Raw genomic sequence first — 13208 nt, 5'->3', positions numbered from 1 at the left:
GGAATGGGGTAGCTGAATAAGAGGTAGAGGGATCCCCTGTGCAAAGGCCCTGAGGTGGGAATAAGCTTGGCCTGCAGTGGAAGCAAAGGTGGTCCAGATGGCTGGACCAGGGAGAGCAAGAAGGAGAGTGGTGGCAGGTAAGCCCATAAGAGCAGGTCAGTTCAGATCACCACAGTCTCGAAGACCTTGGTGAGGATTTTGGACCTCATCCTAAGAAGCTGAAAGCTGTTGAGGATTCTTGAGCAAAAGAGTGTCATGATTTGATTTGAATTGAATTGGCTTTGGATTTTTAAAAAGCTTTCCGGTTGCGATACGGACAAATGCTCCCACTGCTTGCCCCTACTTTGCCTGGTCAGCATCTGCTCTCTGTCTCCTATGATGCGGCCAAAGTTTATTAAATGCACAAGGCAAGTTGCTTATAAGTGCCTCAGATGTTCTTAAAGGTCTTGGAGAAGAAGAGCTGTTTCCCAGGTTTGAGCGTCTCTGCTCTGGGGCCCTGCTCGAATCCCATCTGGCTATCCCTATTCCTGTTCCTGCGGGAGGCCGCAGCTGGCTAGACTGCCAGGGTCCCATGTGGTGGGGCACTCGGATGCACGAACTGGACTTCGTTCCTGAGCCACATCTCAAACAAAGGTTGAGCTTCTCAATGTTTCTGTCTTTTCTTGTGATGGGTCTCCTGTTTAGGATCCCAGCCACCCTCAAGAGAATCCAGCGGGACTGCTGTTGCTCCAGAGAACCGGCACCAGCCCCCCAGCACAAACTGCTTTGGTGGGAGATCGCGGTAAGAGCCCTCCCTTGTGGATGAGGAGGAGTTAGGAAGGTGCTCAGAGCTATTGAAAACCTGTTGGGAGGTGGCGGGGAACAATTACTGTTAGAAACTATTGGAAATTTCCAACTGACTCACTGTGTTAAGGAGGTCCAGAGGGGAGTACAGAATTCAGGATTCTCGGGAGGGTCAGGGGTTCCTTGTCAGCGATCAGGACTGGCTAAGCTGGTTCTTTGGGTAAGAGAGACTGTCGAACAGAGCTTAACTGGTGTTTTATGTTATGGGGGCAGCAACCACAGTTACCCTTTTGGGATACACACAGAAATGCTTAGAGCAATGGTTCTTTGTATGTGAGATTTTCTGTTGTGCATTTCTGTTTCTGGGGGTGATGCATGATTCCCTCCTGCTCTTGGAGTCTGAGTTACGTTATACTTATTATAGCTATGAGGAATGACTTAATTTTATTTATTGACATACCCATCTTATGTGTGGGTTAACAGTGCAAATTTACTTCCATGACACCTGAATTCCCAGGTGTTAGAGAGATGGGGAGGATGGAGTTGGGGACTTTTTAAAAATTATTTATTTATTTATTTATTTATTTATCACGGTGTACAAAATCTCTAGATGTTTTAAGGAAATGTTAGGGAAAAGAATCTTATGAGTGTAGTTTGTAAATTGTTACTATCTGCAGTGAGTAGGTGAAAAAACTAGTAAAATTAGTCTTTCTGAACAAATCCCAGGGAGGGAGTGGGAGTAATGCTTTGAGAAACACAGTACCCACAGCATCTTTTTTTTTTTTTTTTTTAAGATTTTATTTATTTATTTGACAGAGATCACAAGTAGGTGGAGAGGCAGGCAGAGAGAGGGGAAGGGAAGCAGGCTCCCTGCTGAGCAGAGAGCCCGATGCGGGGCTCCATCCCAGGACCCTGGGATCATGACCTGAGCCAAAGGCAGAGGCTTTAACCCACTGAGCCACCCAGGTGCCCCTACCCACAGCATCTTGAAAGATCCCTGTAATGACAGCCATCAGCTGTCTCTGGATTCAGTGGTTTTAAGGGTTGGCCAGGGAGGTGTTGGGAGCAAGAGAGGTTTGCATGTTTGGATCTTTTGTGTGTAGCGTCAGTAGAAGGCAGGGTACCATTTCCCTGTTCTCTTTTCCTCAAGCCTGTGCAAAGGTGTTGCCTCACCTCCTGAAGACCATTCACTCTTTTCCTTGACTTGCTAGATGAGTTAATAAGTTGGGATAAATAGTCAAGTCTCACAGGGTAAGGACCAATGATATAATTGGCAAATGTTGTGTCAACAGAGGCATGAGGGACACCTCGAGCTAGAGAAAACAGAATCTCTTTGGTGGCGGAGAAGAACACCTCAGCATTTCGCTCTCTGAGAAAGATGCCTTCTTAGCTTTGGCCCTAGCAGCTGCCATCTTGGTCTTTGAGCTAACTTGGAAAGTTTTGTGTCATATACAACTGATGTCATTTATTTGGGGGCTGGAAGGCAGGGTCCAACCCTTAACAACTTTGGAATTAAGTTCTTGACCCATTTATTGCTCTCTGAAGTTCTCTAGTGAGTAGATCTTGAAACTCACATGTCCTAGGAGCCCTTCTTTGTTGTTTTGTGTTGAGGGTTATTGTCTTATAAAGCAGCAACCGGAATTCAGCAGAGAATTGGAAGCACCTTTTCTCATAAGCCACAGTAGACATTTGATGCTAATTAACTATGGGTGGGCAGCGTGCCCTCCAAGTAGTTTGAGTGCTTTGGGAGCTCGCCCTTGTCTGCTTCGCTCCTGTAGCATTTTCCATGCATGGCTGCTGAGCTTTTACAGGCCTCTGCCATCCAAGTATTTATTCACATGGAGCCTTCTCCCATTCAGTAGCAGACACTTTTGAAAGGTTCACCTGCAGGCAGTGTCTTCTCTGTCCTGATGAACTGTTTTCCCCGTCGCCGCTGCACCGAAGAAGACAAGTGTGCGCAAGCAGGTGGTAGTAGGGTAGTTGGCTGGAGCAGGGTATGGGGCTTTACTAGCAGAAAAAGTAGATTGAGTCTTGGCCTGTCATTTACTTGCTGTGTGATATTGGACAAGTCATTAAACCTCTTGGCACCTCAGTTTTTTCAGATGCAAAATGGGGATATTGCCTGCCTCACAGGGTCGTTGTCGGAATTAACTGAGATGAGCTGTGTCAGGCTGAGTGAGGGCCTTGCACACTGGGAGTGCTCAGGGACAGTGGCAGGGGCTGCCTTTGCTCTGGAGACTCTCCTTTGTACCCATTTCCTCGCCTGCAAATCTGAGAAGTGTGGCCTGGCTAATGTTTTGGCATCAAGGTCTGTAATTAGCAGGGTGACGAATCAAACCTTCAGGATTCAAGGACAATCCTCTGCTGTCCTTGGTTTCCTCGGGCAGAGAGGATGGGCTTCTGCCTGCTGCCTCCTAGACTAAATATTTAGCCTTTGCTGTCTGGTGGGTAGGTTTTTTTTGGACTTGGGTGCTATTCACTCTGATTAAAGATGCTTTGACGTGTCCACGAAGGTGAAAATGGTGAAGTCAAACATCTTTTCCTCTCCTTCTGCCTCCTTTATTAAGCTGTCCAACTGGAACCATGTAAGGGTTTTATTTTGGGGTTCATCTACTCAAGGTCATCCAATCAAGGTACCATTTGCTTGCAGAATAAGACTCCTCCCCCCCAAGCTCTGTCTTTCTGGGATCTTGCTCACTCTTTGAGAAGAATTGGGTGAGGGATGTCTGGGTGGCTCAGTCCAGTAACAGCTGCCTTCATCTTGGGTCATGATCCCCGGGGTCCTAGGAATGAGCCCCGCATTGGGCTCCCTGCTCAGCATGGGTCCCTGCTGAGCAGAGAGCCTGGTTCTCCCTCTCCCTCTGCCACCTGCCCTGCTCGTGTTCTCTCACTCTCTCAAAAAAATAAGTAAATAAGTAAGTAAATAAATAAATACAGTTTTTTAAAAAAAAAGAATAATTGGGTGAGACATCCCTAGTTATTTTATCATGTGGCATAAACTGATTTATAGACACACTGTATTAGTATGCTGTCAGTGGGTCTGGTTGAGTAAGGTAAATATGAATTGTTGTATAGTCTTGCAGTGAAGTACCATACCATACTAAAATGGGTGAAAGGCAGTTGTATCAATATGGTGGAATCTCAGAAACATAATGTTGAATAAGAGAGGCAGGGCATGAGGGGAAAATCCCACAGTATGATGTAATTTATATAAAGTTTAAAAATGTCAAAATAAACCATATATATATTTTATGGATGCCTCCATAACCAGTAAAGCCATAAAAAATGGAAGGGAATAAGTGACCTTGAATTTAGTAGGTTGGTTTTCACTGTGGGGCTGGAGGTGCGTAAAATGAGGAAAAAGCACACGGAAATTTCCCTGCCCTGTGGATACGGGGGGTGGGTCCCCGAGTGTTCATCCTACTCATCTTTGAACTGAACATATACTTAATGTATTCTTTGGTTTGTGTGATTTATTTCACAATAAAAAATGAAGAAGTGTCCTCTGTCAATCTGAGAGAACCGAACAGCAATGGTATTAGTTGGGGACACTGTCGTTTGCTGTTGAGGCAGACAGATGTCAGATCTTGGGATTTCTTCAAGCTCCATAACAACCACTTCTCTTCCTTCTGCCTGGTTGATCTATGTAGCAGTAGCCACTGATTCGAAATCGGTGCTTTACATCGGCCTCATAGGTCGTGCTCCTGTCACTTCAGCCTGAGGCTTGAGAATTTAGTTTGGGAGTTGGGGGGAACGGGTTCCAGATGGAAGCCGGCCACTGCCAGATAATGTGTCCGAACAGCACTAGTGTTAGTGGCCTGAGAGGCCTGGCCTGACACTATTTAGTGTTTGATTGGAGTGGGCATGATTACGTGGCGCCCCAGGATTCTGTCCATGTCATCCTGCCCGGCGTCCTCAGCCAGTGTTCCTTCTTCCAGGGCAGTGGTGGAGCGGGCCTGGTGTGGGACGGAGCCCCCTGGGAGAGCACATGCTCGTTGGCACAGGGAGTACCTACCACACCCTTTAATAATCCCCAAGCGTTTATTTTATTTTGCTGGAATGAGAGCTGACTTTGGGAACGGTGCCTAAGTCAATTCAGGTTTTGCAGATCTGATATGTGCCTGGTACTGTGCACACACTGCACACGGCTTGCCAGGAGCATGGCCTCCCCTTTCCATGGCCGGTTCACAGTCTTCATGATACATGAGATCTGTGTGCAACAGGCAGATAAAACTATGAGCGATCCGGGCAGTTCAGAGGGAGAAGAAATCTGTGGGTGTGGAGGGAAAGATGGAGGAGAGAGTGGAAGTGGGAGTTTGCAGAGAGACTGTAGTTCCTTGTGCGAGGGTTCAGTACGATATCTCAGGGACTGACTAGTGGAGGGAGTGAATGGTCAACGAGAGAAGCCACCAGTGGGGCGTCCGTGGAGGGAAAGGACCCGGCAGAAGGGATACGCGCCGGTACTGACAGCTGTCTCCAGAGGTACTGTTCGGTTAGAAATGGGTGTGTAATTCGAGACTGGAGAGTAGAAAGTCGGGATGTGTGAGTCCTCCGTACTTCGCTAATGCTCCGTCACCTGTGAGTTTTTCCTTTGTGCTTCCCCAGCCGTTTCTGTGAAATCAGGGCAAGGAGGGAAACCCAGCTCACAGCTGAAACCCTCAGGGCTGTCTGTGAGCCGTGCTGCTCCTCCAAGCACAGCTGGAGATGCCTTCTGACTTGACCAATTAGCTCCTCAGTCAAGAATCCCTGTAGATTTTCCACAGTTCTATAGGGAACTGGGGAGACAAAAAGGGGAGGTGTTGAATTTCATGAATGGGCTGAAAACTGAAAGAGATCTAGTTGAAGAAGCTGTAAGGAGCTTAAGCAATTAATTTTCCTTTGTCGTGTGTGTCCACATTTGTTTTGTGGAAGCGTAGATGCAGATGTGCAAGGAGGTATGTGCCTCTGTGTGTTTGGTGTGAAGGGATGGAGACCTGGAATTATTCCACGTCCATGGTCAGCTGCGAGTACTGGCCAGTGTTGGGCAGACCTCACGTTTTAACACGCTCCCCTGTGATTCTTCTACATGTAGAAGTTTCAGAACCTCTTCTGATAGAGTTTTCACCCACCCTTCTTTCCTCTTTTCCTTTTTGTCCTGCTTTGATGAAAGCATATGAAATTTATTGACTCCCTTGCCTTGGCATTAATGACCTCTGAAGATTTAAAAGAGTTATCGTCTCAGAGACTTACAAAGCCCCAAGGTCTCTGGTGAGCTCTAAATAGCTCATCAGCTGTGTCTGCAGACAGCCGAGCCCAGAAAGGAAAGAAAAATAAACTCAACAGGGCGTGAGTCTGCTGGGAACACTGCTGAGAGTCCTGGGAGGGCCAAGGGGGTTTGGGAAGCAAAGCTAATGGGGACAGAGGCACGGACAGGACGGGAGTTGAGCCTTTGGGCACTGGGCCATTTTCTCAGTCATCATTGGCCACTGCTACCTGTCGTGCACTTGAGATGACCAAACTGTAGTTACTTAGAGATGTCACCCGGTCAGCATGAAATACGGTTGAACACCTTTACAGTTTTCATGCAAGCCTCTCACCCAACAGCTTCTACTTCACATCTGGGTAGAGCCTCAGGATTGCTCAGGAAGAGAAAGGAGTAACAGGAGAAATAAGTGGAATTCATTTATTCCTTTAGAAATAACTAAGATTCAGTCCCTGCTTACAAGGGACTCTTTCCTGAGTAGTTGGTTTATTTGGAATAGGATTGAGACCGTGGACAGGAACCTCACTGCGTTGTCAAAGCAAGGCATTGGAAGGTAATCATGGAGATTAATTACACATTCATTTATACATTATTAATTTTGCACTAATTAAAATCCTGCACTATACATTATTATACACTTATCTCTTCAGATCTATGTATTTTGTAGGTATTTTTTGGGCATTTCTTCTCCGTGAGCCTAGAGAGGTGTGGTGTGTGCCAGAAAGCTGGTAGGGAACTTTTCAGGAACTAGGACAAGGTAAGGCAGATGTCGGCACTTGAAGGCAATATTGGTTCCACAGACAAGAATGCTGGGCTCTGAGCTGGGTTGTGGTGACAAAAACATAGAAAGCCCTGCTCCCCGTCATCAAGGACATCTAGTGGGAGATACGAAGGTGACCATCAGTGTAGCGCAATGGACTGTGTAGTGGTGGTGAGTTCACATGCGAGAGGAAGGTAGTGGGAAGTGTTCCTGAATCTACCTGGGGGTTTTGGGGAATGCCTCCCACGTTTGAGCTGTACTTTGGAAGGAGTTTGCAGACCAGTGTGGTATCAGCGTAAGGCAAGTCACTCCAGGAAGAGGGTACAGCATGGTCAAAGGCAAGGCAGAATAAAGAGAACTTAGCATATTTGAGGAACTATAAGTCATTTGCTAATGTTAGGTTAAAAGATACTTGTGGAAATAGCTATAGCAAACTGGTTCACAGACCAGCTCTAGGATGCCACCTGTTTATTTGTTTTGGTTTTGGGGGTTTTTTAAAGAGCAGTGTTAGGTTTACTGCAAAATTGAACAGAGATTTCCCATAAACCTCCTGCCCCCACATACACAGTCTTGCCTTCTGTCAACATCACACACTGGCATAGCCCATTTGTTAAACAGTTGATGAACCTACACGGACACACCATTATCCCCAAAGTCCGTAGTTGGCATTACAATTCATTCTCAGTGTTGTACGTTCTGTTGGTTTTGATGAACTTACAATGACACTTACCCACCATTATAGTGTCATATAGATTAGTTTCACTGCCCTAAGTATCCTCTGTGCTCTACCTTTTCATCCTTCTCTCACCCTCAGCTCCTGCAACCACTGATTCTTTTATGGTCTCCAAAAGCTGCCTTTTCTAGAATGTCATATAATTGGAATCAAGGTATGTGGCTCAGATTGGCTTCTTTTCCTCAGTAATATGCATTTAGGCTCCCTTCATGTCTCTTTACGGATTGCGAGCTCATTTCTTTTTAGCGCTGAGTAATACCCCATTGGCTGTACCACAGTTGACTCATCCGTTCACCTACTGAAGAACAGGCTTGATTCTTTCCAGGTTTTGACAACCATGAATAAAGCTGCTATAAACATCTGTGTGCAGGGATTTTTTTGTGTGTGTACATGTTTAAACTCCTTCAGGTACCAAGGAGAGTGACTGCTGTAAGAAACTGCCAGGCTGTCTTCCAAAGTGGTTGCACCATATTGCCTTCCCACCAGCAATGAAAAAGAGTTCCTGCTGTTCCATACCCTCACTAATATTTGGTGTTCTCAGTGTTCTAGATTCTGGCCATTCTTAAAGCTTTGTAGTAGTATCTCATTGCTGTTTTAATTTGCATTTTCCAGATGACATATGATGTACGGCATTTTTTTTTCTTTCAAGTTTTTATTTAAATATAGTTAGTTAACATATATGATAAAATTGGTTTCAGATGTAGAATGCAGTGATTCATCACTTACGTGCAATACCCAGAGCTGATCGCAACAAGTGCCCTCCTTAATACCTATCACCCATTTAGCTCCCCCACCATCAACCCTCAATTTGTTCTCTATCATTCTGGTTTGCTTCTCTCTCTTTTTTTCCTCTTCTACTGTATTCATTTGTTTTGTTTCTTCAATTCCACATATGAGTCAAATCATATGGTATTTGTCTTTAACTTACTTCACTCAGCATAATGCCCTCTGACTCCATCCACATCATTGCCAATGGCAAGATTTCATTCTTTTTGATGGCTGATATTCCATTTTATACACACATACACACATACCCCATCTTTTTTATCCATTAATTATTCAATGGACATTTGGGTTCTTTCTGTAGTTTGGCTATTGTTGACAATGCTGCTATCAACATCGGGAACATTGAGGTGCATGTGCCCCTTCGAATCTGTATTTTGTATCCTTTGGGTAAATACCTAGTATTGCAGTTGCTGGGTCGTAGGGTAGCTCTATTTTTAACTTTTTGAGGACCCTCCATACTCTTTTCCAGAGTGGCTACACCAGTTTGCATTCCCACCAACAGTGCAAGAGCGTTCTCCCTTTCATAGGTTTTTTTGTCACCTGCATATCATCTTTGGTGGGGTATCTGTTCAGGTCTTTGGTCTGTTTTTGACTTGGGTAGTTTCTTTTCTGATTGTTGACTTGTAAGAGTTCTTCGTATATTTTGAGTGACAGCCCTTTATCAGATATGTCTTTTGCAAATATTTTCCCCTGGTCTGTGGCTTGTCTTAATTCTCTTGAGCACCTGTTTTTGTAAATAATATTTTATTTGAATACGGCTATGCTTATTCATTTACATACTGTCTTTGGCCCCTTTTATGCTCCAAAGGGGCAGAGTTACGTAGCTGTGGCAGAGATCAGGTGGTCTGCAAAGCCTAAAATATTTGCTCTTCGGCCCTTTATAGACAGTTTGCTGATCCCTGCTATAGGAGAGGGTAAGAAGGCAAGACCATTTCGTAAAGGGCCTTTATGCTTTACTGAGGACTTGAGATTTTATTCTTTGGAACTAAGGAACCACTGAATTTTGAGCAAGGGCGTGGTGTGCTATTTTTGTGATAAATTATCCAGAAATGTATCAAATGCATAAATTTGAAGCTATATCACTCAGGGTTCATTGAAGGAAGCAGAAACCACTCAAGGTATTTTGAGCAGAAGGGATTTAATATGGGGAATTAGGTGTTTACAGAAGTCTTTGTATGGGCTGGAGGAACCTTAGTTTCAAGGTCACAGCCTTGCATCTGCAATCCAGATGTCAGGAAACTGCTACTGCCCCTCCAGCTGTCTTCCATGCACACAGGCAAGATTGCAATAGAAGAAGGCTGGAGTGTCTGCCACGGTGGAGGTTGAGATTAGAACCAGGGACCAAGAGGAGGACTGTTGTAGGAACTGGTGAGATAGAAGTTGATGACTGGCCTTGGGCAGTGGCAGAATGGAGAGAAGTCAAGAGAAATACCTACAAGGTGTCATCATTGAGCGGGACTGGTTGATTGACTAAGAGACAGAGTGAAGAGCAGGCATAGAGAGGACTCAGCGCTTTGTGATGTTATTCATGGAAATAAGAAATGGGGTTGGGGGGGAGGAGCTTATGAATTTGTCTCTTTAAAATGGCATCTTCCAGAATAGTTGGGATTGGTGTTAGTGGCCATGTGACCTTGAGGTAGTCACAATCCGAAAGTGTATCCACAGGGGGAGGAATGAAAACCAAACTTTAAGAGATACAGAGCAAAACAAAATGTAATTCTGACATTGAACAACGGGGCCATTATAAGGGTCACCACAGTGAGGGCACAGCGGTGATGTCTCTTTAATTAGGTCTGTATCTGGATTTTGGGATTTCTCAGTTCTAGAAAATTGTGGTTGAAAGGGAGAGGATTTACAGAGAAGCAAATAAGAAGAGTATGGGTCTTGGAGAAATGGCTTTTTAGTCATGGTTGCTTAGGCAGCTTGGGTCTGTGGTGATTAAAGAGCAGAACAGAACTGATGGCAGATGCTTTGGACAGATGGGGACGGCGGGGAAGGGGGTTGCTTATGCCAGTTTGTGGCGTAGTATGGCGTGATGAGGTTAGACTTTTCCTTTAGGATTCTGTTGGCGCTGGATGACTCTTTTTGAGAGTGCCAAGGTTTGTGGAGGTGGAACTTTGGGGTTTAGTTTAGTGACTGTCTCTATGATGATGTACTCAGTAGCCTTGATAGAATGACTCCTTTCAAACACTGAAACAGTTCTATATTTAAGTTTTGAATTTAGATGGAAAGTTCCAGAACTGAATTACAGAGTTTATAGAGCATGATGCTTCACCTGTCAGTGTTCTGAAGTTATTATGTACCCTTAACTTATTAAAAATATAGTGAAGCTATTGCCTCAGTATTCTTTGTGCCTCCCTTCCTTATTTCCCTTTAAGTATTAGTTCATTTCATTCTGGCATCTGGTTCAAGCATCCTGCCATAATTATACCCACAAAGGCCCACCTGACCTATTTGCAGGTTTAACCTTGTGGACTAGTTCTTTCTGGAAATGTACATCCGGTGCCTTGCAGAATCCCAGGGTGTTCCTCTTTTTTCTGATTTTATTGATCTTTATTTATTTATTTATTTATTTTATAATTTGATTTAAAAAATTTTTATTTTTAAAAAATTTTTAAATGATTTTATTTATTTATTTGACAGACAGAGATCACAAGTAGCTGAGAGGCAGGCAGAGAGAGAGAAGGAAGCAGGCTCCCTGCCGAGCAGAGAGTCCGATTTGGGGCTCGATCCCAGGACCCTGGGATCATGACCTGAGCCAAAGGCAGAGGCTTTAACCCACTGAGCCACCCAGGCACCCCTGATTTTTTAAAATTTTTAAAAATATTTTATTTATTTACTTGACAGAGAGAGAGAGAGAGAGAGAGATCACAAGTTGGCAGAGAGCCAACTAGAGGGGGGCAGGGTGGAAGCAGGCTCCCTGCCTAGCAGAGAGCCCGATGTGGGGCTTGATCCCAGGACCCTGAGATCATGACTTGAGATGAAGGCAGAGGCTTAACCCACTGAGCCACTCAGGTGCCCCTGATCTTTATTATTTAAAAAATAAATCTGACCAATGCAATATATCTATATATCTATATCTATATCTGTATTATTTAACGACAAGATTCAGGAATAAACAGGCAGTCAGAGAGGCATTATTAAGAAGATGACCTTTCAACAAAGATTAGAAAATGAGGGCTGACCATGAGCATATCTGGGAGGAATAATATTTGGGCAGAGGAATGGCTTCTGCCAAGGCCTTTGGAGGTGGAGCAAGGGTAGGGAGGCCAGTCTGGTGGTTGGTGTGGAGGGAGTGTTGGGAAAATAGGAGATGAGGGCAGCAATAGGTGGGGCCAGATTGTGTCTGAGAACTTCTGCTTTATGCATTTCTCAAGATTATTTTATTGGGTCCACGCTATGAATTTGAAATATGAATTATGTGCAAATTGAATTTTTTATCTTTATCTCGCGATCCTCCTTTTTTAGTACCTTTTCTCTGGAAATTTAGTTGGTCTGAAGGATGAAAAGGAACAACCTACAACAACATAGATGACACTCAAAAGTATTATGCTAAGTACAGGAACCTAGACACAAAAGGCTACATTGTGTATGAATCCATTTATATAACATTCTGGAAAAGGCAAAATTATAGGGATAGAAATCCAATCAGCAGTTTCTAGGAATTGACGGGGGTGGGTGGTGGGATTAACTGCAAAAGGGCACCAGAAATGTTTGGGGGTGATAGAAATGCTCTGTTTCTTCATTGTGGTGGTGGTAGCACGATTGTATACATTTGTTACAGCTCGTTAGACTGTACATCTAAAAAGCGTGAATTTAACTCTATGTAAATTATACCTGATTTGTAAAAATTATTTTAAAAAATTTATTTGGTTTGACATTAGCATAGCTGTCCCAGCTTCTTTTTGTTTTGTTTTGCTTGGCATATTTTTCCCCCACCCATTTAGTTTCAACCTTTTTGGTGTTTGTATTTTAGGTGGTATTGCTTGCGACGCCATTGAACTGTATTTTTAAAATACCAGTATGATAGTGTCTATCTTGAAACTTCCACAGGCCATTTATGTTTCTTTGTTTCTGGAAATCCTTGGAGTTGTTTTCACCATCCTCTTGCCTTTTCTGTGCTGCCTTTTTTGTTTCCTATCTTTGGGCTGACTTTGCACTTTAAGCCTGTGTTTGCTGTGCCTTTTCTTGGTCTTGATGAATTGAAGTCAGCTTTGGCTCGCTGATTATTTGATAATGGAGTGTGAAATTCTGCATCAGCGGTGTGAAGAGAACAGGAACTTATTCGCTTCCTCCCTGTCTGAATATTTTGTTTGCCTTTACTATTTAGCATGCCTAACGGGTTCGGTCTACTTTGTGTAGACAAATAGCCTTTGAAGGTACAAGGTTTTAATGACAAAATGACAAGAATTTTTCAAAAATGAAAGTAGTGAAAACACAGGGTAGAATGTAGCGCAAATAATTATTTCGCAAAGGAGAAGGAGAGCATAAGACCAGGTTTGTTTGTTGTTCTTTTCTTTTTTAAAAATTTTACCTTTAAAAAAGGCTTGAGAAAGATTTATTTTAAATCACATCATTCAGTTTTGCTTTCAGCTTAGAAAAGAATGAATTACAGACTACCGAGGAGTGACTTCTTCCATCCACTTCTTTTTGGAGGGGGAGAAGGTGCAGGGGGAGTGGCGCCAAACGCTCAGCCAAATACTGTGTTAAAGGCATCTGTGCATTATTCATCTTTCTGTCCTTAGCAGAGCCTAGAATAGTGCCTTGCTGCACGTAGCAGCAGCTCAATAAATATTTGTTGAGTTGAAAGAGTCTTGTGTTCTTGCTCCGTATTTGCCAAAACTTCGGTGTGGGTCTTGCTACTAGTTTACATTCCTTGGCGCCACTTCTCCTGAGAAGTGATG

The 13208-nt window shown here is 43.9% G+C and overlaps 1 protein-coding gene across 2 annotated transcripts in view; it reads left to right on the top strand.

Moving 5' to 3' along the window:
* WWP2 (WW domain containing E3 ubiquitin protein ligase 2) overlaps window positions 1-13208 on the top strand; it is a 151955-nt gene that overhangs the window by 73552 nt on the left and 65195 nt on the right. For both annotated transcript variants that reach the window (XM_032854054.1, XM_032854055.1), the window contains one exon: window positions 685-781. In XM_032854054.1, coding sequence (XP_032709945.1) covers window positions 685-781 — 97 coding nt within the window. The remainder of the gene's footprint in view (window positions 1-684; window positions 782-13208) is intronic.

This window comes from Lontra canadensis, unplaced genomic scaffold (genome assembly GCF_010015895.1).
Source record: "Lontra canadensis isolate GAN:19392208 unplaced genomic scaffold, GSC_riverotter_1.0 scaffold8, whole genome shotgun sequence".
Classification (NCBI taxonomy): Eukaryota; Metazoa; Chordata; class Mammalia; order Carnivora; family Mustelidae; genus Lontra; species Lontra canadensis.
This window is presented reverse-complemented; position numbering and strand designations above follow the sequence as displayed.